The following is a 25,235-nucleotide window of genomic DNA, read 5'->3' on the forward strand; positions in this document are numbered from 1 at the left end:
CAGTAGGAGCTTGCTATGCTGCAAAGTCGGACTTGCGCTGTTACAGTATGTAAAGCTAGACAATCTCAGACAATTCCCGACAGCACTTCAAGGGGCACCTACGGCCCAAGGTAAGACACGAGACCTCCCAAATGCAGCATCTAGTTCGCCGAATGGGCTTTCTCGGGGGAGCTTGCCTAGCACGACGTGCACCAGAACGTCACCGGTGGGTGGAAGGCAGCGGCCAGGGCCAAGGAGGCCGCAGCACTGGCCGCAGGACAAACTTGCCCTGTGATAAGCCTAATCGGGCGGAATATGAATTGATATGCAAGAGGTTTCCAAAATTGATCCAAGCTCTCTGCTCTCCTGATTTGTCTGACTTACATATCGGCACGGGCTGCAAACCTTGTGAATGTTAAGACCCTGTGAGCGGAACGTACCTCCACTAGCATAGACAGATAAGGCCAAATAAACTTTTAGGTCGACGGGGTAGATGTCGCCGAGATTAAAAGAGAAAACGATATATATGGCACGCAAATGGCGGAAATCTTCGAAGCGTGGGCCTCGTCCCGTCCATCTAGATAGCCACCCAAACACCAACGCCCAGCAGACAGAAGGAACCAAAAAGGGACGTCCCAAGACACAGTCTAGGACGACGGGGCGAACTCCTTGTAGAAGAAGGTCTCACCCTTCTTGCCGCTGGGCAGAGCCCGACTGAAGTGCGGTACCCTGCCGATCTCGATGTACCCGAACTTCTTGAAGGCCGACTCCGCCACGCTGCCCGTCTCCGTGTCGACGAGCTGGTGAAAAAGGGTTAGCCATTGGGCCAGGGACCACGAGCAAGATGGGCACCCACCAACAACGAGCGCCCCCTTTTTGCCGCCTCGTACTCCAGTGCCGCGACCAGCGCCTTTGCACCGCCCTGCCGCCGATACCTCCGGTCCACCAGCACGGCATCGATGTGGCCCCGGAAAGACCCCGTTTCCGTCTCGGACAGCTTGAGCATCGCCAGCCCCCGCAGGTCCGGCCCCTGCGGCTTCTTGCCCAGACTGTTCTCTGGCAACAGCAGCACGATGACGCGCGTCCCGTGCGCGGCCTCGGCGATCCGCTCCTTCCACCACGGCAGCAGCTTCTCGTTCGTTAGGGGCGGCAGAAAGGGCCCGACCATGTGGTCGAGGGTTATACACGAGGCGTGCAGAGCCGCGATGTAGGGGATGAGATGACCGTGCTGGTCCTGAGAGAAAACGTAGGTATTGCCTGCCATTTTTCTCTTTCGGCTCGTTTCAATGTTCCTGGATCCTATTACAGGGCGGGCAGAAGGGTGCGCTGGTGAAACCACGGCTACCTTAGGTGGCTAGGTCTTGGATGAGCCTGCTTCTCCCACTGGGCAATTGGCCGCTACCTAACAAAAGAGAAGCAGCAGCAGCGGTGACGAAATTTATTTTAGGGTCCTTCACTCAACCTGGTTCCCGAGGCCACCACCTATTTGTCGCATTCCTGTGCCAATGTCAATGTCCCCCTGTTCCTCAACACCCCCCCCTCCCTTTTCCTTTTTCAGAGCCACGGTAGGGGTTGACTCGGTCGAAACACCAACTTTGGGATGCGTCAGCGGGGCAGCGGTCGTCATGAGTCAGCCAATTGTGTGCATGGTGCCGACACCGGATAAGAGACTGCGGAAATGTCTCAGGGCGGGATGGTGGGATGGAAAAGATTTTTTTTTTTGGTGCTTTTTTCCCCTTGGCTGGGAGGGTTGTGCAGGTGATGGGGGGGCGTCATTACTGTCACACTCGATCCAAGGTCTGGTTCCGTACCTTATAGCGTGAGGGCCGGATGCGCACACGACGCATTCAACGGCTCACCGGTCGTTGTGTTGCGGTCTGCAAGGTCGCAAGCAGGGTGGAGCAGCGGGAATGCAGGAGCGCGGCTCAAGTCGAAGAATTGGCAACACTTTCGCTGTCAGAAGCTTGCTGCCGCTGTGTAATGCCAGGTATCGTCGAGCCTGCCGTTTTATTATTATTAAGGCTGAATTGGGCCTTCTCCCGCGGTTTCCACAACCAAGTCCAGCGGGTGCAGTGGCTTGAGCGGGAGCTGGCGCCATAGCAATTTAGTGCGGGGGCACGCGATACTAAGGTACCTAATCAAATGATGGAGGTCTTCCGTTCCTTGGACACCCGACACATGAATTGACGATTCTTCTCACCGAACCAGCCGCCATAGAAGATGGTGTTTCCGTGCCTCGTTGTGTGACGACCCTCGCAGATGGATCCATCCACTTTTGCCGACGCAAGCGCGAGTTCCTCGGCTGAGCGCAGGACGATGAACACCGTCGCCGAAGCCGTTCCCCGTCAACGCCCGTGTTGGGATGGAATACCCAAGGCTCATCACCTCACATGGCACCCTCCTCGGTTCACGTCGGAACGGTGCTCCGAGGTCCAGGCGGCTCGACGAAGCCGTTCTGTCAGTGCCACCATGATGTCGTTTTGGGCACGAGGCTTCCCCTAAGCCCTGCTTTGCCGACGAGGATTCGCTTCCTCAGCCCTATCTGACACCCGCAACTGCGATCAAATGGAGCCCAGCTGGCGAATGAGTCGCCGTCTTCCCGGCGGGATGCTGCAGGACCGGGCAGCTCTCCACCAGTAACCCCGGGCTACGAAGCCTTTTTCATTGGCCTGCTTGCGGCTGTTGTGAAACGACCAACTCCCCCCCACCACGTATCAGCTGAGGGGCAGGTCAACAGATGGGAAGAACCGCATTTTCCGTCTACTCACGACACTCGCTCTACAATAAATACCAGATCGGCTGTGGCAGGCCGCCTTCCAGTATCTCACGTTGCCCACCGTTTCTACCCGCTCTCGCTGCTTTCGGGTTCTGTTTTTGCTCGGCTGCCCCGCAGTTGCGCATCGAGACCATGGACTTCCACTCGCTGATCGAGAAAGCCAAGCAGGGCATCGAAGACCTGCTGCCCGGGGACGAGCCGCATTCGCACACCAATGAGGGCCACGAATGTGACCAGGACGCCTCGCATGCCGAGTACAGGGGCAATCGCTACTCTTCGTTCGCCCCCCAGAGTTCGGGACATCCCAAGTGGTATGTCGACGGTGCCTCGTACTTTTGGGCCGTCTCCGTCGCCCTCGAGGGTATGCAGTCCTCCCACCACCACCCGGCTCACGCGCTAATCGCATGCAGAGGCGCAAGACTACATCTACATCCTGGACTGGTGGTTGAGGTAAACCAAACCCCCTTCCGCGGAAAGCCGAAGACTAGCCCCGCTAACGGTATGCAGCCCAGAGCTGTACCTGCGTCGGCCGCCTGCTCGCAATGAGCGCTACCGGCTGGACAACATGCTCAAAGCCGCTGCTGAGCGTGGTGTGCGGGTCTATGTGATTGTCTACAAGGAGGTGCCCCAGGCGCTGACACGTGAGTGCGAAACCCGGGATACCCTGAGACGAGGAGAGACTGACGGCCGCAGTGGACTCGGCAGTAAGACACCTGACCACTCTAGCGTGGCCCGACTAACATGAGGCTAGCACACCAAACATGCCCTGGAAGCTCTCCATCCGAATATCAAGGTCTTTCGGCATCCTGACCACTACCCAAGCGGCACCCATGTCGTCCAGGGGCTCCAGGAGATCCACTCGGGCTTGCAGAACTTTAGTCTGCAAACATTCGACCTCGCCAGAGCGTCGGAGGATGTGCTCAAGAGTCTCTACGGCACTGCCGAGGACACCGTCCTGTACTGGGCGCACCAGTAAGCACAGCCCGTACTCCTCTCACACCTGTCCCGTGAGCGGGTAGTTTCCGGCGGCGGTCAGAGCTCCTATAGAGCCGTAGATATTCTAACACCGTTGTTTAGTGAGAAGCTGTGTCTGATCGACGGCCGAGTGGCTTTCATGGGCGGTTTGGATATGTGTAGGTGATGCCCGCGTATGACGGCAAAGGAGTGCTAATATATTTAGGCTTCGGAAGATGGGACACCAACAGTGAGTAGGCCTTGTGCCCATAGGAGAACTTGGCTCACAAGAAAGGCCACCCCATTGCGGACGCCCATCCTGGCAACGTCGACGACATCATATTCCCTGGGCAAGATTACAACAACGCACGGATCTATGACTTCGAAGATGTCAACAAGTGGGAGAACAACAAGCGTGAGTGACGCTTTCAAGGCTTACCCCTGCGCGTTTCACCTCACATGGGTTTGAGCTGACGGACCAAGTCGACCGCACCAAGAGCTCGCGGATGGGCTGGTCCGACATCAGCGTCAGCCTGTCGGGGCCAATCGTGGGCAGTCTTGCGATCCATTTCACCGAGCGATGGTGAGTAGAGAGGCCGGCACTTCCAGTAGTGCGCTAACCGGTGCTAGGAACTTCATCTTCAACAAGAAGTACATCTCTCGTGACATTGGCAAGTACCAGCTGCTAGAGGGACCCCCATCTCACCGTGGCGCTTCCCGCCATCTCCAGGATGACGGGCAGCAGTACTTTGGGGGGCTGCATGAACGCTTCTCCCGTCGCATGCACCGATTCATGGGCGATGAGGACGAAGGGGAGCGCCGCGGGCAGCAGCAGCACAGCGACGGCGCCCATATCCAACTGACTCGGAGGTAATGTCATGTCATCCCGTGCGCGGTGCAGAACTAGCTGACTCGCCCAGTGCCTGCAAATGGTCATTGGGTGTCGACACGGAGCACTCGATCGCCAACGCGTACATCGAGGCCATCAAGAACGCTAGGCACTTTGTCTACATCGAGAACCAGGTACGACACCTTCCCTGCGTGGTTGGACAAGCGCTCACCATCACAGTTCTTCATCACGGCGACCTCGGATAAACAGAAGCCCGTGGCCAACAAGATTGGCCGGGCCATGGTCGACCGCATCCTCCGCGCCCACGAGAACGGCGAGGATTTCCATATCATCGTCATGATGCCTGCCGTGCCCGCGTTCGCTGGCGATCTCAAGTCGGACGGCGCCTTGGGCACGCGTGCCATCATGGAGTTCCAGTACAACAGCATCAACCGCGGAGGCCACAGCATCATTGAGACGCTGCGCGACTCGGGCGTCGACGATCCCCACAGGTACATCAACTTCTACAACCTGCGCAGCTACGACCGCATCAACACCAGCGCCATCATGGGCCGCGTGGAGCAGGACAGCGGGGTGCGTTACCAGGAGGCGCAGCGCGAGTACGATGAGCGCTATGAAAGGTATAACTACGAGCGTGACCAGGGATACGGTCGTGCTGATGGCCGACGTGGCGAGTATGAGCGCGGTGATGGCTACGGTCGGGATGATGAGTATCGGCGCGGTGGCTATGGGCGCGGTGACGACTACGGCCGTGATGAAGACCGGCGTGGCGGGTATGGACGGGATGATGGCTACGGTGGTCGGGATGATGGCTACGGTGGTCGGGATGATGGCTACGGTGGTCGGGATGATGGCTACGGTGGTCGGGATGATGGCTACGGTGGTCGGGATGATGGCTACGGTGGTCGGGATGATGGCTACGGTGGTCGGGATGAGTACCGGCGCGGTGATGACTACGGCCGTGATGATGACCGTCACGGCAGCCAGTACCGCCGCTACCAGGAGGCAGCCGGCCGCCTTTCAGACCAGACGTTGGACACCGTCTCGGCTTGCTACATGGAGAACGGCCCCGACCTACGCAGCGTCCCCTGGTCCGGCTCTCCCGAGGATGAATTCAATGCCTATGTCTCGGAGGAGCTGTACATTCACAGCAAGGTTCTCATCGCCGACGACCAGCTCGTAATCTGCGGCTCGGCCAACCTCAACGATCGCTCTCAGCTCGGCAACCACGACAGCGAGATTGCCGTCATCATTGAGGACCCAACGCCTGTCGAAAGCACCCTAGCCGGGCGCCCTTACACGGCCTCCGCCTTCGCAACCTCGCTCCGCCGCCAGCTCTTCCGCAAGCACCTCGGCCTCCTGCCCCACCAGCGCCCGGACACGGCCAACCGCAACTGGACGCCCGTGACCCACGACCCGGTCAACGAGTATGACTGGGGCTCGCACGCCGATAGACTTGTCGAGGACCCGCTGAGCAGGGACTTCCTCGATCTGTGGCGGGGCACGGCGCGGCGGAACACCGAGATCTTTAGCCGCGCGTTCCACCCGGTGCCGAACGACGAGGTTCGCACGTGGGAGGACTACGACCGCTTCTTTTCGAAGCACTTTGTCATCCCCGGGGAGCCGGAGGAGCAAGCGAAGAAGGGATACGAGCAGGGCAAGGTGGACTATGGGCACGTGGTCCGGGAGGAGTTCCCTGGTGGCGTGGACGAGCTGAAGGACTGGCTGAGTGGGATCCGGGGCACTCTCGTTGAGATGCCGCTGCAGTTCCTCATTGAGGTGGACGACTTGGCTAAGAACGGCCTGGCCTTGAATAGCCTGACTGACGAGCTCTACACGTAGTTGGGTATCGAGGAGCCATTTGCGATGACGTGCAGTGGTTCTCTAGTCAGCTAGGCATTGTATAGTCTGCGAGGAATTGGGCTGGGCGTCAACCTTATCTTCACTTTCCCAACGGCTGCTGCAAGAAGGCGATACGGTGAAATATATGGTGATACTCACTGTCAAAAGTGCTCGCGGGATGGCATCTTACAACCCTACAGTACCCAGTATCGACAGAGACCGCAACGGACAAAACCTGCACTCTGGCGTTTCCGACTTTTTCCTTTTTTTTATTGTACGAACCTATCTATGCCTCTAACACTGTTTAGTAAACAATCCTCAATAATCCAGAGCCTGTACCCAGTCATAATCATTTAGCCGTGGCAGTCATGAACATCGACCGACCGAACGCCGTGCTGACCATCCAAAACCGGTATCTCACGCTAAAAAAAAACAACCGTAACGCCTTGCTTCCGCCTTGCGTCTCGTGTACCCAGGTATCATAGTACGCTTCCCAAAGCTCATGTATCGCGTGTCCGTTTACCTGCCGCCATACGGCCATAGTATCCAGAACCAGGCACCCAGTGCCGCAGTTGACCTAACACCACTTTATCCAATCCGTCGCCGTGTAAAAGCAGTTTATATCAGTTTGCTGCCAGAATCCAGAATAATCGTGCAGAAGAGAGGTTGAGATGCGACGTCGAAGTAGTAAGTAGTAGCGAGCGTGCAGGACTCACTCCCGCACCTCCTCCTCGACATCACCAGCCCGCTGCCCGCAGTCTCTCGGCCCCCTCTTGACCGAAAAGCACTGGACCGCCCCGACGATCGCCACCAGGGCGCTCCCGTACCAGGCAAGGGCCGTGCAGTCCATCTTCTTGCCGACCGCATACAAGTAGCCGGCCACCGGCGGCGCAACCATGCGGCAGGCGGCGCCGGCGCTCGCCGCGAGGCCATTGACCTTGCCCAGCACGGTCAGCGTGGGCGTGGCCTCCTTGATGAGGATGAGCAGCAGCGGGTAGAGCAGGATGGAGAAGAAGTTGCGCACGGCGAGGCACGCGTAGATGGCCGGGTACAGCAGCGCGTCGGGGACGTAGAGCAGGGAGGGCACGATCATGTAGGCGACCGGGTGCAGCACCGTGATGAAGAGGAACAGCCGGTACACGCCGACGCGCTCAGCCGTGATCGGGAAGACTACCGCCTGCATAAACAGTGCGATCGCGCCCTGCACGGCCATGATCATCCCCACGGACTGCAGCGAGAGACCGAGCCCGCCGGGGGAGTAGAAGGGGTTTCCGCGGGTCAGGGCGAGGGCCTGCATCGGAACGCGGTCGTCCTCGAAGAAGATGGGCAGGAGGTGGTCGTAGGTCATGGAGTGGTAGGTGAAGATCGAGAGCGACAGGGTGATGGCCATGATGCGCTTGCTGAAGATGCTGACGGGCTGCTTCTCCGTCTCGGCCGCGTCCTTGGCGGCGCGGGAGGAAGAGGGCTGGGCCTCGCGGGAGCGCATGGTGCCGTAGTTTTCGTCGCGGAGGTCGACGGCCGGGCGCTTCATGGCGTCTGACGTCTCGATGAGCGGGGTGTTCTCCGACAGGAAGGTGTCGTCTGGCAGGAGCACGCGCGGCTGCATGTCGGGATGCGTCTCCTCGAGCAGGAAGTAGCCGAGCAGGATGCTCACCAAGAGCATGCCGGCGCAGATGAGGTTCGGCAGGAGGTAGGGGAACCGCTCGAAAAGAGAGCCCTTGGGGAATAGGTCGGGATATGACTCGTGCGGGTCCGCAAACAAACCGCCTATCATGGGCCCGATGATAGTTCCGACGCTCCATACGAAAGGCACTGTGAGGTCAGTACGTCGCCAAACACCAGGACATGCGTTGTGTGGCACTCACTGATCGAGTATGCACGAGCTGCGCTCCAGTCAGTATGCAAACACCAGACTAAAAGGCCGGGAAAACCTACGCTCATGCTCTGGTTTGGTAACCAGCTCGCCAACCATGGTCTGGATCACCGCGATGTTGCCGTTCAGCAGCCCGCCGAGGGCCCGTCCGACCAGCGCCACCCAGATGTTGGACGCAAAGCCGACCATGACCATGCTGAACATGGTGCCGACGCAGCCCAGCAGCAGGACGGGTTTGCGGCCAACCCTATCGGACAGGCCGCCCCAGTACATGCCCATCAGTGCCTCCGCCAGGGAGAAGGCCGAGATGAGCAGGCCGGCGTAGAACGAGGCGTCATCTTCGCTGCCGATCTGGAAGCGCTTGACGAGAGCCCAGGCATACGGGAAGATGGAGGTGAGCGCGATCGGCTCGGCGAGACGGACGATGGCTGCCAAGTTAGTTAGCCTTGCGCTCCGATCTACGGCTGGGAGACGCAACCTACCTAGCAGAAAGAGCTGAACGGTGGGAAACTCATCCGGGTTACGGGGACTTGGTCTTCTGGTTAGAGTCATTGCTTCGCAGTCAGGCTTCAATCTTACGCAGTCCGCAGCACCTGATAGTCGTGGTGATGCGCTCGCTCCGCAGCTCAGGTGATCTACGATTTGAGTGCAGGAAGAGATCACTGGCAAGGCGTGTTTGAGGATAATGTTTTAGGGGAAAGAGGGTGGTATGGCAAGACCACGAGTGCCTCGGGATTTAAACGCGCTGGCCTGTTGATGAGGGGGTAAACAACTGGTGCCACTTGCGGAAAATTTGGGACGACCGGGGCGGCTGTTGATATGGACTGTGCATCGACCAAGGAACGGAGTGCGAGGTTCTCGGTGGTTCCATCCAGGCACAGTCTGTGGACTGTCCGACCGGGCTCAAAGTGGTATCCTCCCCTTCTGCCCTCCTCCCTCGGATGCGGCCTTTCATTGCCGGGCTTCCGTCAACCGATACACAGAACACTGCGGTAGTCATCACGAGCGCAGGCCCCTTTTCATTCTGCATCTGGACCGCAGTTAGCGGATTCTTCCCGGCGCATGTCGTCGCGCTATCGGAGAGTTGCTGTGCCCCTCCATGGTGGTGGGGCTCTGAGACCAGGATGCCCCGCTAAACCCTGTCACTGTGCGCACACGGTGTAGATTAGGGTTGGCCTCACCGGCGAACAACGTCACAACTGGTTCGCTCACCACATCGACCAGACTCAAGAGATTGTCGTGCGATTGTGGTGTTGCTTGCAATGGGCTTACACTTTACCAATTGAACCACATAATTCCCAGCGACAGAAGCGATTATCGGTGTTAGGAGTGCTGGCGCCAGACCCGTAAAGTGCGAATGGAACGCCTGTTTGGTCGATGTCTACAAGATCTGCAGATGAATTTTGTCGACCGGGGTCCAGAATTCTCCATGCACGCTAGCAATGCCAAGATTCTGTGGGGAAAGCTGCGATGTAACGTCCGAAAACTTTGTCGTATCTTGCACTCACACCACTTTCGTCCAGTCATGGAAACACCCGGATTGGCTGCCAACCATCATCTCTCGCTTCACCGTCGGTCTGATGCACAGGGCCGCGCGTATCTCGGCTGGACGTCGGACGCATGACTTTCCTGTTCTTCTTGCCGGAGCGAATATCAGAACCGAGCGGTGAGTCCGACTCCCAACCCCTCGGGGCGACACACTGATGGTGTTTTACACGTGTACTGTCTATGGGAATCCCGGCCTCCCATCGGCAGCCGGCACCTGCTGGAAGGTCTATCACTTACTTTGGTTTAGCAGATGATGAGCTGCGTTGTCCAGCCACACACCTGTTTCCGCAAGCAACGCCGACACCGGGAAGCGTGCGATGTAACAGACAAGCTGCTCCCGACACTGCAATACCAAGATAACGTTGCGAACGATGCTGGTCTAACTAGGATTGATTCTGGAGGCTGAATAGCAAGTCAGAGGCTTATCGGCTAGCATTCGGTATCAGGCAACGATCTGCCAATCCATCACACTAGTGTATGGCCTAGTTTCTGCGTATGCTGCGGTATGCATGCTCCTGCTGGACTGAACTTGCATATGCATGGCGCCGGGTTGCATTCGTTCGACGCTCTTTAGCCGAACCAGCATGTCCATCCTCAGGCCGGTGCCGCTTCGGTCTCGGGCCTTGCCGGCTCCGCACCGTGTGCGCAAGCCAGACGGACGTCACTACACGCTGTAAGTCGGACAGGGAAGGGCGGGATAGGATGAATCTCAACCGCTGAAGAGAGGCGCCGAAGAGACACCGCTGCTTTGCCTTCCCGGGCCGGAATGTCGGATGCTCCTGTGGGGCGGCGTTGATAGCGCCGGACGGCTGCCTGTCTGTCTTTACATCGTCACTTGCCTCTCGGTCCGGGTCACCTCAGATGCATTACGAGGAGGCTCGAGAGCTTCTTAGCAAAGGATGGATGCAGCGGCATAACCACATATCCTGGCCGGGCTTGGGACATCTACATTACTGGATCGACTAAGGCCACGATCACACATGCCCGTGTGAAACAGGAAGTTCTTTATCGCGAGCCGCTGTCTGCAGGTCATGTCGTGCATACTTGTGCACTGTGGTTGCAACTATCAGCGATATTGAATGTCTCAGAACCGGCTGCACGTCGGCATCCGCGTATGCAGTGTCACCCAGGACTATCACCATACGCAGGAGCTGGAAGCACCAATTCGGCTATGTGCGGGTCACAGGTGAAGCTTCTAGAGCCGAGATCTCCAAATCATTGAGCTTTCTTGCCGTCCTCGAGCGTTTTCCCATCGATCCCATGCTTTGGGGGAATGGTTCGAGATTTCGCACAGGGAGACGTACGGAATAGAAGGATTCCATCCCGGGAGCCTGGTTAGGCCCAGGTCAGAGTGCCGCGACCGAGGCCCCCAACCTCGTCGTCTGCTACATAAAGCCATCACTAACAGCACAATCTGGCGCCACGTATACAATGCGTAGCCGCCAAGCCATCTTTGACTAGTTGCCCCGTCTGATGTTCGCCGGGTTAACCACTTCATTCAATCTGTCTCGATGGTGCCGGGACGCGTACCCGAGAGAGGAGTCATCGTCAGAATGGGGCCGGGCCGCAAGCGGGCACAAGAGGCGCAATTGTACAATACGCACTCCGTTGGCCTCATGCCCCCAATCCTCGAGTCAGGGATCTTGTGGTATCAAACCTCGAACCAGCTCCAGCATCTTCCGTCTATAGCCCAATTCTACTGCTTGAAATTCCAATCGTGACGGAGACAGCTCGCTCAAATCTAATGCTTGTACTCCATCCTGCCGTCCCCGATGACCCTCCAGAACTCCTCCACGATCTCCTTCTGCCCTCTGCTGGCGCCACGCACCGCCAGGTACACGCGCGAATCGAGCTCCGTTTCCCATTCCCCGGGATTCCCGCTCGCCATCATGCCGCCGGCCTCGTTCAGGATGCACCACCCAGCCGCGACATCCCACGCGTAGCAGCCCCCTTCCCAGTAGATATCCAACTGGCCGGCCGCGCAAGCGCACAGATTCAGCGCCGCGCTGCCCAGCGACCGCATCCCGCCCACCATGCCGCCTCCATTCTCCTTGGAGGCAGCCAGCTTCCGGAACGTCCTTGCCTTCAGCTCAAAGTTCTCCCCGTCCCGCTGGCTGCCCCACTCGATCGACACGAGCGCCGAGCTCAGATCCCCGAGCGGCGGCGGGTTGGCCAACCCACCCAGCGGCAGCCTGACCTTCTTCTCCCCGCGGCCCTTGCCTTCTACCTCCAGCGACGCGTTCCGCTGCATGAACGCCCCCTTCCCCTTCACCCCGGTGAACAGCAGGTCCTGGAACGGGTTATACACCACGCCGACCGCCGGCACGCGGTCGACGACCAGCCCGAGGGAGATGCATGCGTTCGGGAACGAGTGCACGAAGTTGGTCGTGCCGTCGATGGGGTCGACGACGAAAGTCGGTGCGTCGGTGATGCGCGTGACGCCCGCCTGGTACGTCTCCTCACCGACGAAGGCGAAGGTGGGGAAGGCGGCGCGCAGGCGGGTCGAGACCATCCGCTCGACGGCTTGGTCGGTTTCGGTGACGATGTCGACGGCTTCCAAGGGGGTGAAGACGGGTTAGTGTGGGGGAAAGGGCAGGCAGGGAGGGGTGAGGTATAGATGTATGTATGGATTGTACACACCGTTCAGCTTGGTGTCGGTCGAGATACTGCTGGGGTTCGCCGCGAGGATCATGCGCCCCGCCTCGAAGGCGACCGACACCAGGGTGTCGTGGACTTGTTGGAGGTTGACGGATGCCATTGTAGCGGCGTCTGGGGAGCGGAAGTTGCTGGATCTTACAGAAGACGGTCCGTATTGTATGTACAAGTACAGCCGTGGAGGCCTGTTGTTTCCTGGAAGTGAGGCCCCCAGGGCCCCTCCGACACGTCAGGGGTCATGGAGGGGTAGCGGGGTAGCTTTGGACTGCGACGTCAGTGGTCCCACCAGGAGACAGGTGCATCCACAACGCTAGCGCATGTTTATTATGGCGCCATGACTTTATGTATGCCTCATGGAATTGATGGCGATCGCAGTTAATAACACGCCGAACAGAGTCTCTGAGCTTTGGTTGTGTTCGACCGTGATTTGGGTTCCGGTAGAGAAAGGTACCTCTGGTTCTGGAGCGGTCCGCAACCCTAACCGTGAACCTGCAACAGGAGTGCGATAGCGCCGATGGGGGGCCTGCAGAGCCCGCTGGCAGGGTGAGCGCGAGACGTGAGGCGCAAGGTTCCGGGTGTTGAGATTGAGGAAGCCCCATCATAGCTCACTTGCGGGTCGTTATCCTCTCCACGAGGCGTCCATAGGCAAGTGTATGGAAGATAGCCCCGTCACCGCAAGGTCTGTGGCGGGACGTAAGTGCCGGCACAGGACTCGGAGGATCATCCAAGCCATATGGTGAGAGCAGGGGCCGAAACGGTAGATGGAATGTGCGATACAGCCCTTTTCCAGACCAGACGCGCAGACGAAACACAAAACACGCAGCCGGCCCAAACTCCCTCCCGAAGCCCAAACCAGGTCCCTCCCCACGATACCGCAACCTGTCGTACAGTAGCCCTCCAGACACACAAACAACCGTAATACAAGCCCCCCTAGCCTGCCAAAACACAGTGAGCCCAGCCCCATCCCCATCACACATCCTCCCGGAATATCGACCTCCTATCATGGTCTCCATCCGCCGCCTTCCTCGCCGCAAACGACGCACGCCCACCACCGTCCATCGGCCGCGGACTGACCCCGCGCAAGCTGAGGTTACTCGGCTCTGCGTCGTCGTCAAACGGATTATTCGCCTTGCCCCTCTGCGTAGGCGCAGCCGCAGGCGCCGGCGACCGACTGCGCGTGCGACCCCTCCTCTCCTCCTCCTCCTCCTCCGGCTCAATCGGCAGATTCATCTGGTACCCTTCCCCATCGGGCCTCTCGTCGCGCCCAAGTTGCCCACCACCAGCGGCAGCGGCGGCGACGGGCGGATGATGCGAGCCCACCAGCCCCAGCTCGCGCTCCTCCTCGTACGGGTTATACCCGCCCACGCGCGAGTCCCAGGCGTCGTCGGGGTCGAGGTGCTCGAACCCGCGGGTGGTGGTGGTGGTGGTGGTGGTGCTCGCGTAGCCGGCGTTGTAGGACGACGACGAGCCGGCGCCCTCGTAGGCGCCGGCCGCGGTGCGGGTGTTGCGGCCGTAGCGCATGAGGCGGATGCGGTCGTTGATCCAGCCGACGAGGCCGCCCGGCGCCGGGGTCGGGGTGCCGTAGGCGGCGGAGCTGGAGAAGGAGGAGGAGGAGCCCAGGAAGGGGATGTAGGATTTCAGCGGCGGCGGCGGTAGCTGTGCGGATGCCCCACTAGTCAGTTGCTTGCTTGCGACTTGAGACGGGGAATCAGAGAGGTTTGTTTAGAGCTCACCCCCAATCTGGAAGCGCGCACGCGTGTGAAGATGACCCACGCGGCGCCTGCCACTATCAGCAGCAGGACGATGGCGAGCACGACTGCGCCTGCTGTGTTCATAATCGCCGTGGATGTGGATGTGGTCTCTCGAGGTGTCTCAGAAGCAAGCGCACGTCTCGGTTGAGATGCGCGGGTGCGCAGGCAGCATTGGGTGTGAGGTCACTATTTCCGGCACAGATGGGAAGGCCAGTGAAAGGAAATGTTGCTGTGGCCAGTATGTCTCTTCTGAAGCTGCGTTTGGCTGCTTCCGAGGTGCCCGAACCTGGCAAGGCGGCAGGTCGCAAGCAGTTCCAGCCCACCAACGACGCCCCACCTAACGCCAAGCCTTCGTATCGAGGCGTGTTAGCGACGACACCATGAGTCGTGGATGGAGTCATCGCTCGAATACCTTGAGGTATATTCCTCCTTTTGGGGGCTCTAGCATTTGCACTTGTGGCGGAGCTTATTTGCGGGAGTAGAACTGGCGGCCTTGGAACTCTTCTCAGTTCCTAGAGTCAACCGAGTCTGCGCACCTCATCGGTTCATCCTCCACAGACAGTCTAGTATCATGATTCATGATATTTCTCAACGTAGGGTATCAACCGAAACATGAATCCCACCTCCCATCCCCCCTCGCGAAGGCCATGCTCTCGACGAACCTCCCAAGCTCACACATGCCCCTCTTATCCGCGCCGCACCCCTTCAACCGCACAACCCGGTCATTCACCAGCACCCTCACCCTCTCCTCTTGCTCACGTTCATGCTTCCCGGTCCCGCAGCGCATCTTCTCGACATACACCCTCGCGGCAAACGGCACAGCCCAGCTCGCCGCAAACCCGCCCGCCTCCTCCGGTCCGTGCCGGGTCGTGTTATCCAGCATCCCGACGTCGTCATACACCCGCAACGCGCCCAGCACGCCCATCATGTCGTTGTCATGACTGAAATCGGCATACAGCGCCCGGTCGAGCGGGAACGTCCGCGCGTCCGCATCCAGCGTGCGGTTCGTGCTGGTCCCGTCGCGCACGGGCGTCCGCGTGAGCCGCGCGAGCAGCTCGTTGACGAACCCCACCCCTTGCGTCGGGCCGAGCGGGTTGCCCAGCCCGAAGCCGTACCATTTGCCCAGCGACTGGTAATAATCGTAGGACTGCCACTCCGAGGGCGTGAAGAGGCGGCAGAAGGGGGCGAGCTGGCCCGACGCCGAGGCGACCGTTTCGAAGGGGCAGAGGTCCATCAGGGCGATGGTGTCGGCGTCCGAGAGATTGGCGCCGGGAAGGTGGGCGTTCAGTCGGGCTGTGATGGGCAGGGCGAACACGGACTCGTAGACGGACTGGGCGTCGCTGCCGACGGACGAGTAGATGCCGTCCTCGAAGGCTGGGCAGAGGCTGTGGTGGAGGGTGTTGTTGGTGGCCGGCGTCTCCGGGATGACGACCATCTCGTAGGGGAAGTCGCGCGGTGCGGTGGCTTTGCGGTCGCCAAGGAGGGCATCGTGGTAGCCGCGTGTGAAGTTCTGGGCCGAGTGCACGACGCGGTCTTGGCCGGCGGTGCGCAAGAAGGGGATGGTCTTGCGCGCCAGCGAGCGGTAGCGGCGGTAGAACTTGAGCCCAGAGTTGACCATCTGCTGCTGGCCCATGCGGGTCAGCTGGTCTGCGCCCAGCGTGTACTGGTAGGTCTTCAGGAATTCGTAGCCAGGGCCGTATGACGTGACGGAGTCATGGATCCGGTCGATGACGCTGGCGTAAAAATCCGCCCTGTGCTGCGTTGGGGCCCTCGCTCCGTGACGGGAGAGCACTTGCACCATGGTCAATTCGCAACTCTTGGGGATCGAAGCGTCAATCTCGGACGGCACCGTGAAGTAGGGCGAGTATTGGCCCCAGGAATGGGACAGGGTCTTGCCGCACTGAAAGCCCCGGTCAGGGGTATCGCATTTTCGGGGCGTGGATCGTCTGCCAGAGTTAGATGGGAAAGTAGAACGGAGCACGGAAGACGCACGAAAAGGCTACCGCCAGGAAGCCAACCATCACCAGCAGCAGTAGGACGGCCGCGAGCTTGACGACGCGCCTGGTCCCTTCGCGCCGGGCATTTGCCTCCTGGTCGGCCGCGGGATGGTTGGGCTCAACCTCAATCCAAGACTCATTGGGCGCCTCATCGTCCGGGAGGGGCGTGTATCTGGAGCGGCTGCTCCGAAAGTAATCCAAAATAGAGGGCATCGTGAGACAAGCAGCCGAGTCTCAACCAAGCATTTCTAGGCGGTCTGCTGAGGCGCAGCGCGAGTCATATATACCTTATGGCATGGGCTTGACGGAAGGATTACAGCCTTTCTTTCGTCAGACGATCCAGCACAGCTGGCAGCTCGGCATCCAGAGAGGTGCCGACTTAAGTAGACTTCTAGACCGCCATAAGGCGTTCGCAGATGAAGAAGCCGGCCAACTGGCGCTGTGGGTCCGTCAGAAGCCGCGAGGGAAGGCCCACTTGCCGTGGACCCACATAGCCCTTGCGGGGCGCTCGAATTGGTGGGGAACAAATTCGTGCATCGTTCCAGAAGGCCATCAGGCCGATCTACAGTACAGGTACCCGGCAGAGCCTCCAGCGCAGTTCTGTAAATTAGGTACTAATTGAACACGTCTGTAGCCGCCTTGTCACTTCATCTTCCCTTTGGGTTGCGGGACCAACAGCCAGCTGATGGTCATGGCGGCGATCAAACCCACGAGAATCGGTTGCATCACCGAGACGCCCGCCTTTGCGCCCAGCACGCCTGTCACAATGGGGAAGAGAGACCCGCCCATCTGAGCAAATACGAACACAAATGATATGGCGGTTGCACTGATCTCGGCCGGGAACAGTCGGGTGCCGACCGAGACGGCCTGGATAGGGTCAGCGCCGTCTCCAGCTAGGCCAGTATAGGCCAGGACCCAGGAGTGCACTTACCGTCGCAAAAAGCGGCCCTGAAAAGAAGCCCAGCAAGCTGATCGCAACGGATGCGGCAATGATGCTGGGCACCCTGTGTCTTGTCAGCGTCGCTCGCATACCTCGCGCGGAGACCACTCACAGCCAGAAGAGCAGCTGGAAGCCAAGACAGAGCACGCAATACAGCGACACCATCTTCTTCTCCCCAAACCTGTGCGTCGGCTCAGGCAGCAGGATCCGCCCCAACAAGCACCCGCCGCTAAACCCAGCCGGCACGTAGCCCATCTGCGCAATGTCCCCGTTTCGGACATCCACGAGATACTCCACCACCCATCCGCCTGCTGTGACCACAACCCCGAGGTAGAAGAAGAAGAACATGCTCAGCAGCCAGACACTCCGCTTCCGGAGCGCATCCCGGATCAGGCCCGAAGCGCTCCTTCTCCCTTCCTCCTCGCCCGCGTTAACCGCCTGCGCTGTCCTTCTCTTGCCTCCCGCAAACCCTAGCATATCCCGGAACGCGACCAGGACCAGCCCCAGATTCATCACGCCCAGGCCAAGCGGCACGGTATAAAACAACCACCACTTGCTGCTGCTCCCCTCACGCGCCTCTGCGGCCGTCGCAGCAATACTGGCCGCCCCGAACGGCGCCACCAGACACCCAGCCATGTACATGGCATGGATGAATCCGAGCCAGCGGTGCGCCGAATCGCCTCCTCCTCCTCCTCCTCCTCCTCCTCTTCCTCCTCCACCACCACCACCACCTCCTCCCCCCTCTCCCGATTCGGACCCCCCCACCTCAAAAAGCGACGCAACAAACGTATTCGCATACGTATCCTGATACGCCTGCCCGAGACTGGTCAACAAGAAAGTAGACACATACAAGCCAAACGGCGGGACAGGCCACGCGCGCAGCGCCTGCGCCGCCGTCTGGAGCAGCGCGCCCAGCGCCAGCATCGAGCCCAGGCGGAGCCGCTGCGACAGGTGGGTTGCCGTGCCCGCGGCCAGCAGCCAGCCGGCCAGGGTGGCGCCGTAGAGCGAGGACACCACGGCCGTGGTGACGCCGTAGGACCGGATCAGGTGCGGGATGAGCGCGCCCAGCGAGCCGTCGTTGACGCCCGCCACGAAGAAGGAGACGCCCGCCGAGAGGAGCTTCACGAGTGTGCGGCGGTCTAGGCGGCGGGTCGCCGGGGGGTTGTCTTGGGGAGAGGGGGAGGGTTCATTGTCGTCGTGGTTGATCAGGGAGGCGGGCTGGCCGCAGAGGATGGGTTCTTGTCGTCCAAGAGTTCTCAAGGGCACGGAGGGTGGGTTCTCTTGGATCGTCACCGCGGTTGCTGTGGTGGACATTGTCACGCATTGAACTTTGGGTTGGTGCACCGGGGATCGGAGGGCGAAAGAGAAGGCGCTGGATGATTGACTGATGAGTCGCGAGCGAGTCTTCAGTGCTTGGATATTCGAAGAAGGTTGAAGGCGTCCCTCACGTCGGCTTCGAAGTCCCGGGCACTGTACGAATACCTACATATGGACCAAGGAGGATTGGCGGAGCAGCGCATCACCGCGCCGAAATGGCTAATCCTCGGACAACAATATGGGGGGTGATCTGCGCGCGGAGAGTATCGTTCTGGCAGCTCCGATTCACCGTCCATGATGAGCGGATTGGAAAATGGTCCGACTGCGGTTAAGATGAGAAACCCTTTTATTCGTACAGCCCCGGCTCGCCAGAACCTGTGTGAGCGTCAACGGGCAAAAGTAACATCCAGAGCCAAATAATGTCTTTGAACACGGTTGTCATAGCACGATAACCGCCTGGATGTCCTGTCGTCCCGGAAAAGTAGTAGTATAAAGGTACCTTAGTTCCTTGCAAGTTTCTGATTTCCACCCATCGAACGCCGTCCTGGTGCAGCTGAACGCGGGATCCCGCCTCTGAGTCGCAGAAATAGAACCAGCGGCTCATACGCACCTATGCGGCACAAGCTGCCAAAATCGTCACCAGAGCTCTGGGAGCTGTTTGCCCTGTTCGGTAATGTTGCGGGTAGCTCCAGTACCGTGGTCGCGTGCTGCAAGGCCCTGCGACCGGGAGCCCGAACAACCTGAGTGAGACAGAGCGCCTAGGCAATTTCGACCAGGATTTCTGCAGGACGTGATATTGGTTCGAGACATGCACCTCCGGCGGTTACCTTGACTCACTCTAGTGTAGACGCGCTCTCGATATAGCAAAGCTCTCGCAATAACGCCCGCTCGTCTAAGCAAGCGGCTTCTGCCTCTATCAACAGCTAACTATCGGCAAAACGCAACGCCATGGTATCACAGGTAACCACCTAATCAAACAGCCCCCCCATTACCGGATGCATTCAACGCCAAGCATCCAGCTCGACTTGCCCGGACCATCCCTTTTCCCATCTCTATGTCCTATCCCAGCCTAGCTGCCCGAATACAATACAATGAATGGGTATACCCTCAATACAAACTGTAGAAAGTAACGAGAAAAACTAGAAGGCGACACCCACGCTCAGCGGCCGGTGCGCGTTGGGATTAGTAACCGCCAAGCCACCGCCCACCTCCTTCTCAAACTCCCCCTTGGTAACGCCAATCACAGGCGTCGTATGCCGCGACCCGGCCTTGGGCGTCTGCTCGGGCGACCACGCCGTCGTAGTGGGCACGGTTTTCGCCTCGTCCTCGTCGTCGGCCGTCGTCCACGTGTAGACGGACGACGAGGTCTCCATGCTGGTGCGCGGCAGGCCCTCGGGCGGCGCGACGCACTGGTAGAAGCCGTCGCTCTCTTTGACGGGGCGCGGAGTGTAGGTGGCGGCCGTAGTCGGCGACGAGTCGTCACCGCCCTCGCCCTCGCCCTCGCCCTCCCCTTCGGGACGGAAGAGCCAGTTCGAGACGTGCGAGAAGGACTTCTTCTTCCGCAGGGGCGGTCGCAAGACGAGCGGGAGGGGCGGCGCCAGTGGGCGCTCCAGGTGATTGTTGCCTTTCTCGGCAGAGCTTCCGTAGGGGGGCGCGGTGTAGGGCGTGTGTAGCGGTGGGCGGGAATGGAAGGCGGCCGCTGCGAGCTCGCGTGTCTTTTCCTGGGTGTTCGTATTTGGCACGTGTGATGGTGCCGTGTGCGGGCGGCCGTCTACACTGAGGCGCTCGGCAAAAGACGGCGCTGCGGCGGGGAGCGCCGGGATTGACGGCATGGGCTCCAGACCTGTAGAGGTTAGTGCGACGATCACGCCCATGGACAAACCCAACATACCTCGCATGTCGTATCCGGTGGACGGCCGGCTCCCAAAGTAGATGCTTTGCCGCTCAATCAGCGAGTTGATCTCGGCCTGCAGCCGCTCCTTTTCGATGAGCGCGCTGGCGATGCGTTCGACGATCCTTTCGGTACTGGGCGCCGTGTAGGCACGCGCCCGCGACTTGGGCGGTATCCTGGGCGGGCTCGTGCCGGCGTCAGACAGACTGGAACCCTGCCGCGGCAGCCTCGGGGGACTCATGCTGGCGTCAGACATGCCGGAACCCTGCCGGCCGTGCCTCCGAGGAAGGTGGAACGACATGGACGAGAAGCTGCGCTCGTTGGTGAGGGTCGTGCCGCTGCTGGCGTCCCATCGCGAGCTATTAGCCGTGTGGGCGCGTGGCGGCGGGGTAATATCGCACTCAAGATGCGGTAGGATGGGGGATAGTCGATTCTGCGGATCATAGATGCTCAACTCGATCGGCCGGAACGACCGCGGGCGAGGGCGAGCTGCTGGGGGAGGAAACTGGAACGACTCGGACTGGACGTGACGGAAGTCCGTCGGTCCGGATATCTGGAGCCGGCGCGTCGACGATGATGACTTGGAGAACCACTGCCTCCTCACAGAACTGCTGTCCCGGCTGACTGTTTGTCGGCGAGCCCTCTCCCGCTCACGCTCGCGCTCCCGCTCCAGCATCCTCTCGTAGGTTCTGTCCGTGGACCATACCGGCTCTGCCGACGGCCCCGAGATGATGGCGGGCTGCTCCCGCAGGACGACGATATTCCGCCCGGGACTCGACGCCCTCGACTGGGGCTTCTCGCGGGAGCCGAAACATGACGCAAGGGAGCTAAACCACGAAGAAACGGTGTTGGACAGCATGCTGCCGGGTTAGACGCAGCGACGGAAGGTAGGAGAATGCCTCATGCCTCGTGCGGAAGGAAACGAACGACGTCCAGCGACCAGCACCCGGAGACAAAGAAAACGGCACAAAGGGCATGATGAAGAAACCAGCACGCGGCGGCGCGGCTGCCAGACCAGCCATCTTTACATAGCATCGCGCTGTCCGACGAAATACTGTCACACCCTGTGCAGTCCGGCTGAACGTTGCTGACCAAGTGGTGTGTACTCGGTACTGCGGTCGACTGTAGGGTCCCAGGGGGTGGCATCTGATAGGCTGGCGGGCCCAGACCAGGAACCAGTTGGCGCTTACAAAACCGGGGGAGTGTGATGTATCGGGGTAGGCCGTACACCCCCGGTATTTGCTGTCGACCAGTGAGATGGCGTAGAAGGTGCCGCACTGCGTGTGATGTCTCACTCTTTTCTTGGACAGCGGCCACCGTCGCGACCGCATTGCCACAAAACATCTGCGAAGGGGGGTCTCGTGGCCGTCAAGATTGGCCGAGTTTCAATGGACCCGATCCGCTGATTCGGCAGCCGACAAAAAAGACTGTCAGATCTGAGGATGCTGAGCGATGGGGCGCTGCTATTCATTCCTGAAACTGAGCCTTACGGCGCGGAAGGCGTGGGCCGCGGCCGTGCGACCGGGCTGCGAACGCCATGAGATCTAACAGTTCGATCTGTAACGGGGAATAGGAACAACAAACAATCCGCGCCGTCATGTTTCGATCGCAGTATTTGTTGGCCACTCCGACAGGCGGATGCAGGGTGCCGTTGCACCACGGGTGGATATTTCCTCGCGGGCGGGCTCTCACTAGGCATTGGTTTGCGCAGGAGGTCGTTGAAGGCGAGCAAGGGATGTCCACACTTTCCTGCTGAAGGGCGAGGACCAGTGCTATCGCCGTCTGATGCAAATGCTGCAGCATGGGTGGAGCAAGCTGGCGATGCCTGTCAGCCTAGAAGACTGCGGAATGAAGTCTGTCATTGTGCGTGGCCATCAGCGCCTTCTGCTGGAGAGCCCAGATGATTGTCACGGCTCCGCTGTGCTGTGGGCATCCCGGATCGTCAAATCCAGTGGCTCAGAGCTTGCGCTGATGAGACAGCTCTTGCCGGAACGGTGCTAGCGCCCCGAATCTTTGGATCAGAACACGTGCCGCGAGTCAAACTTTGTCTCGACTCCAACGACCGGAAAGGTGTTCTCGATTCGAGATTCTTCAACTTTCTTATGTGCGCTCGCCGCTGAGTCGCGGCTATGCTCAAACCTTCCAGATCGGATCGCAGAACGCTCGGACCACCTCGCTGCCACAGCCCTGGCCTGCCACAGCGCAGCCACATGTCCAGTCACGTGACGTAGCAACTGTCCTGCGTTATGTAAGTCAGCCCAGCCGGCTGTTCCTCCGCCAAGCTTTTGGGTCCACAACACGGACCAAGCTGCAACAGGGGTGTTCTCAGTTCTGAGATACGTGTACGGATTTGTGCCGATAAACCTCAATGTCAGCACAAAGAATCATCTCAACTCGACGTCGCTGTACGAGGCTCACAATTGACTCGCAAATTCGTTTGCGCAGCCAGACGGTAGCTTGAATTGCATTCTCTCGAACCTGAGCAGTCTTGACGCCGACCACGTTTTCCCAGCTCGATCACAATCCGGAGCGATGCAGGCTCCTGCGCCCCAGCCCGGGCAAATGCCCAGGCCCAGTCCAGAGCAGATTGCGGCCATGCAGCGGCAGCTGGCCATTGACGCCGAGAAGATGGGGATGACGGTGCCGCAGTTCATTGGTAAGCATGCCATCAGACGGCAGCCTGGCCTGTGCTAAACCGCTGCAGAACATCTCAAGCGACAAGCTGCCGAGCGGGCACAGCAACAGCAAGCCCAAGGCCAGCACCAGCACCAACACCCTCATCCGCACCAGCACGCCGTCCCGGGCCAGCAACAGCCAATTGTGCCGGGCCCGCCCAACCCGGTCGCGATAGCCCTCGCCAAGTTTCTGCGCAGCCAGAACCTCAAGCCGCGCACATGCATCCTGAACGGCGAGCGCAAGGACATGTTTAGGGTATTCTTGTCTTACCTGCCCCCGCGCCCCCACGCAATACTGACGGGGAAATACCAGGTCAAACGCGCCCTCCGCGCCATGCAGTCCGACGCGTACGCGGCCGCGCGCAAGAAGAACCCGGCGCTGCCCGAGATCACGGACCGGGCGTCGCTTGAGAACGCGTTCAAGCTGCTGCCGCTGTCGATGCTCGCGCTGCGCGTGGTCAAGGCGGACGAGCACGAGGGCCACGACCACCCGCCGGCGGCCAAGAAGCCGGGCAAGCGCGTCAAGGGCCTGTGGACGGTGCGCATCGAGCCGCAGCAGGAGGCCGCCGACGACATGTACTACGTCTGGCTGTGGGAGGGCAGCCAGGTGATGCGCAAGGTGTACGCGGCGCTGGCGCTGGCGGCCATCTTCGCGCTCGTCTGCTACCCGCTGTGGCCGCTCAAGCTGCGCCAGGGCGGCTACTACCTCAGCTGGGCGTTCATGTGCTTCATGGGCCTGTTCTTCGCCATGGCCATCTTCCGGGTGATCCTCTTCTGCGTGACCTACTTTGTCCTGCCGCCCGGCTTTTGGCTGTTCCCGAACCTGTGGGAGGACGTCTCGGTGATCGACAGCTTCAAGCCTGTTTGGGCGTGGCACGAGGTGAGTTGCCCTTTTTTTTAAAAAAAAACCCAGTCCTATGTGCTCCCGCTGACAGCCTCTATATAATAGCCTGCTGGGAATAAGAAGAAAAAGAAGAAGAGCAAGAAGGAGGGTGGCGCGGCGAATGCCGGCGCCACATTTGCTGCGACTACCGGACAGCCTGCCCCGGCGACTGCGACCACGACCGCCACTGCCACGCAGGTCTCGACTGCGCCACAGCAGCGCAACTACATGGCCCCGAGGGTGGAAGAGCTGGAGGATGACGAGTGATCGCGTGGAGGGGCAGTGGAGGGGAGACGGCGTTCTACTTCAGGCCGTTAGAGGCTGCATCCCGATTTACGCAGCTGGTGCTAGCAGTCTTAGAAGACATGTCTGGGTACTGGGTATAAAATCGAGCACCACTGTGTTGTGCACAGTCCTCGTGTCAGGTGACATAACAGCGTTTCAGTGTGGATGGGATTGAATGTAGCATGTCTGCCGTGCTGCAAGACCTGCGGGATGAACATCTGTTTGATCCTAGTAGGGCGAGGAAGACCCGGTTCGAAGCACTGGCGGCTGCTTAACTGGCAACAGCTATGCGCTGCTGGTGCAGAGCAAGTGCCGGGCAACCCTTTAGTCGGCGACTACTAGTAGCTAATGGATCGCCGCTGTAGCAGTCGGGAACAGGCAGCTGGTGTGACTGGGTAAATCTTTAGAGGGAGGGCAGGAAGGTGGATTGCGAGTCGCACCCCATTTCGAATAGTATCTATTCCACCCCGTGACAGCTTTCCGCGGCCAATGAACTTTCTATTCGCTGACATCGATTTTCATATCCTTCACCTGAGGTAGACATTTCCACGCGAGGCGTAGGCGACATGGCAAGTCCATGGACGCGGATGGTTCGTATAGTTTGGTGAAAGGAGTGAGATTTCCCTCGGGCACAAGTCGCGGTCTATTTCGGTCGGTAGAGGGTTCACGAGCCGACAGCGCTCCTTTGAATCATCATGTGCTGGCCGGCATGTTTTTAAGATTCGAGACCCTTTGTTTCGGCTTCCTCCCTCCCATCTTTCAACAACCACCTGAGACTGGACCGCATATCTCCGTTGAATCGGACGCTCTTGAACACAGACAGAGGGTTCCTTGACCTCACACTTGCATGGAGAGTTGGGCAGGCGCGATGATGGCACCTGTCCCCGCTGGGCACGGAAGAGCCGTGCTGGTTGTCCACGTCTTCCAACGACAACGACAAGACCAAAACACACACCGATATCGTTCACCATGTGTATCACTGAGAGAATCATCCATGCTACTTTTCCCGGCGCGTGTAA

General features: G+C 59.6%; 9 protein-coding genes across 9 annotated transcripts; 2 read left to right on the top strand and 7 right to left on the bottom strand.

The window, feature by feature from the left end:
* Positions 1–373: 373 nt before the first annotated feature.
* Positions 374–1,243, bottom strand: B0T15DRAFT_554373 (uncharacterized protein; the record flags this gene model as incomplete). Its single annotated transcript, XM_062870351.1, has 2 exons — positions 374–779; positions 836–1,243. The coding sequence occupies 2 exons, from the start codon at positions 1,241–1,243 to the stop codon at positions 627–629; spliced, it is 561 nt and encodes a 186-aa protein (XP_062723321.1). The 3' UTR covers positions 374–626.
* Positions 1,244–2,887: 1,644 nt separating this feature from the next.
* On the top strand, positions 2,888–6,401 carry B0T15DRAFT_493016 (uncharacterized protein; the record flags this gene model as incomplete). Its single annotated transcript, XM_062866909.1, has 12 exons — positions 2,888–3,116; positions 3,166–3,205; positions 3,263–3,396; positions 3,449–3,459; positions 3,507–3,727; positions 3,833–3,888; positions 3,936–3,959; positions 4,005–4,124; positions 4,193–4,292; positions 4,340–4,579; positions 4,630–4,732; positions 4,779–6,401. The coding sequence occupies 12 exons, from the start codon at positions 2,888–2,890 to the stop codon at positions 6,399–6,401; spliced, it is 2,901 nt and encodes a 966-aa protein (XP_062723322.1).
* A 626-nt stretch (positions 6,402–7,027) lies between these two features.
* On the bottom strand, positions 7,028–8,918 carry B0T15DRAFT_181815 (major facilitator superfamily domain-containing protein). The gene is made up of 4 exons (XM_062862321.1): positions 8,757–8,918; positions 8,337–8,702; positions 8,267–8,284; positions 7,028–8,213 (listed from the first exon to the last, which is right to left on the bottom strand). The coding sequence occupies exons 1-4, from the start codon at positions 8,824–8,826 to the stop codon at positions 7,114–7,116; spliced, it is 1,554 nt and encodes a 517-aa protein (XP_062723323.1). The 5' UTR covers positions 8,827–8,918; the 3' UTR covers positions 7,028–7,113.
* Positions 8,919–11,563: 2,645 nt separating this feature from the next.
* Positions 11,564–12,580, bottom strand: B0T15DRAFT_393842 (uncharacterized protein; the record flags this gene model as incomplete). Its single annotated transcript, XM_062864708.1, has 2 exons — positions 11,564–12,375; positions 12,463–12,580. The coding sequence occupies 2 exons, from the start codon at positions 12,578–12,580 to the stop codon at positions 11,564–11,566; spliced, it is 930 nt and encodes a 309-aa protein (XP_062723324.1).
* Positions 12,581–13,446: 866 nt separating this feature from the next.
* B0T15DRAFT_493019 (uncharacterized protein) lies at positions 13,447–14,312 on the bottom strand (the record flags this gene model as incomplete). Its single annotated transcript, XM_062866910.1, has 2 exons — positions 13,447–14,133; positions 14,211–14,312. 2 exons carry the CDS (start codon positions 14,310–14,312, stop codon positions 13,447–13,449), a joined length of 789 nt encoding a protein of 262 aa, XP_062723325.1.
* Positions 14,313–14,635: 323 nt separating this feature from the next.
* B0T15DRAFT_433163 (histidine phosphatase superfamily) lies at positions 14,636–16,647 on the bottom strand. The gene is made up of 2 exons (XM_062865765.1): positions 16,221–16,647; positions 14,636–16,174 (listed from the first exon to the last, which is right to left on the bottom strand). The coding sequence occupies exons 1-2, from the start codon at positions 16,436–16,438 to the stop codon at positions 14,830–14,832; spliced, it is 1,563 nt and encodes a 520-aa protein (XP_062723326.1). The 5' UTR covers positions 16,439–16,647; the 3' UTR covers positions 14,636–14,829.
* A 210-nt stretch (positions 16,648–16,857) lies between these two features.
* On the bottom strand, positions 16,858–17,929 carry B0T15DRAFT_530521 (major facilitator superfamily domain-containing protein). Its single transcript, XM_062869175.1, has 3 exons — positions 17,278–17,929; positions 17,157–17,229; positions 16,858–17,092 (listed from the first exon to the last, which is right to left on the bottom strand). The coding sequence occupies exons 1-3, from the start codon at positions 17,805–17,807 to the stop codon at positions 16,868–16,870; spliced, it is 828 nt and encodes a 275-aa protein (XP_062723327.1). The 5' UTR covers positions 17,808–17,929; the 3' UTR covers positions 16,858–16,867.
* A 1,363-nt stretch (positions 17,930–19,292) lies between these two features.
* B0T15DRAFT_182161 (uncharacterized protein) lies at positions 19,293–21,536 on the bottom strand. The gene is made up of 2 exons (XM_062862322.1): positions 20,374–21,536; positions 19,293–20,325 (listed from the first exon to the last, which is right to left on the bottom strand). The coding sequence occupies exons 1-2, from the start codon at positions 21,230–21,232 to the stop codon at positions 19,622–19,624; spliced, it is 1,563 nt and encodes a 520-aa protein (XP_062723328.1). The 5' UTR covers positions 21,233–21,536; the 3' UTR covers positions 19,293–19,621.
* A 912-nt stretch (positions 21,537–22,448) lies between these two features.
* B0T15DRAFT_433172 (translocation protein Sec62-domain-containing protein) lies at positions 22,449–24,689 on the top strand. Its single transcript, XM_062865766.1, has 4 exons — positions 22,449–23,029; positions 23,078–23,304; positions 23,362–23,928; positions 23,998–24,689. Exons 1-4 carry the CDS (start codon positions 22,906–22,908, stop codon positions 24,196–24,198), a joined length of 1,119 nt encoding a protein of 372 aa, XP_062723329.1. The 5' UTR covers positions 22,449–22,905; the 3' UTR covers positions 24,199–24,689.
* Positions 24,690–25,235: the final 546 nt, after the last annotated feature.

Source organism: Chaetomium strumarium (genome assembly GCF_033439665.1).
Source record: "Chaetomium strumarium strain CBS 333.67 chromosome Unknown B0T15scaffold_3, whole genome shotgun sequence".
Lineage (NCBI taxonomy): Eukaryota > Fungi > Ascomycota > Sordariomycetes > Sordariales > Chaetomiaceae > Chaetomium > Chaetomium strumarium.

What these genes read in the sequence shown, in the direction of transcription:
- B0T15DRAFT_181815 (XM_062862321.1), bottom strand. Translation starts at nt 8,826, where the DNA reads ATGACTCTAACCAGAAGACCAAGTCCCCGTAACCCGGATGAGTTTCCC. An exon ending in CGTTCAGCTCTTTCTGCTAG is followed by an intron (nt 8,703 to 8,756) that starts GTAGGTTGCGTC and finishes CTAACTTGGCAG; the next exon opens with CCATCGTCCGTCTCGCCGAG.
- B0T15DRAFT_433163 (XM_062865765.1), bottom strand. Translation starts at nt 16,438, where the DNA reads ATGCCCTCTATTTTGGATTACTTTCGGAGCAGCCGCTCCAGATACACG. An exon ending in TTCCTGGCGGTAGCCTTTTC is followed by an intron (nt 16,175 to 16,220) that starts GTGCGTCTTCCG and finishes TAACTCTGGCAG; the next exon opens with ACGATCCACGCCCCGAAAAT.
- B0T15DRAFT_530521 (XM_062869175.1), bottom strand. Translation starts at nt 17,807, where the DNA reads ATGTACATGGCTGGGTGTCTGGTGGCGCCGTTCGGGGCGGCCAGTATT. An exon ending in TTCCAGCTGCTCTTCTGGCT is followed by an intron (nt 17,230 to 17,277) that starts GTGAGTGGTCTC and finishes GACAAGACACAG; the next exon opens with GGTGCCCAGCATCATTGCCG. An exon ending in CAGGGCCGCTTTTTGCGACG is followed by an intron (nt 17,093 to 17,156) that starts GTAAGTGCACTC and finishes GACCCTATCCAG; the next exon opens with GCCGTCTCGGTCGGCACCCG.
- B0T15DRAFT_182161 (XM_062862322.1), bottom strand. Translation starts at nt 21,232, where the DNA reads ATGCTGTCCAACACCGTTTCTTCGTGGTTTAGCTCCCTTGCGTCATGT. An exon ending in CACCGGATACGACATGCGAG is followed by an intron (nt 20,326 to 20,373) that starts GTATGTTGGGTT and finishes TAACCTCTACAG; the next exon opens with GTCTGGAGCCCATGCCGTCA.
- B0T15DRAFT_433172 (XM_062865766.1), top strand. Translation starts at nt 22,906, where the DNA reads ATGCAGGCTCCTGCGCCCCAGCCCGGGCAAATGCCCAGGCCCAGTCCA. An exon ending in AGCGCAAGGACATGTTTAGG is followed by an intron (nt 23,305 to 23,361) that starts GTATTCTTGTCT and finishes GGGAAATACCAG; the next exon opens with GTCAAACGCGCCCTCCGCGC. An exon ending in CTGTTTGGGCGTGGCACGAG is followed by an intron (nt 23,929 to 23,997) that starts GTGAGTTGCCCT and finishes TCTATATAATAG; the next exon opens with CCTGCTGGGAATAAGAAGAA.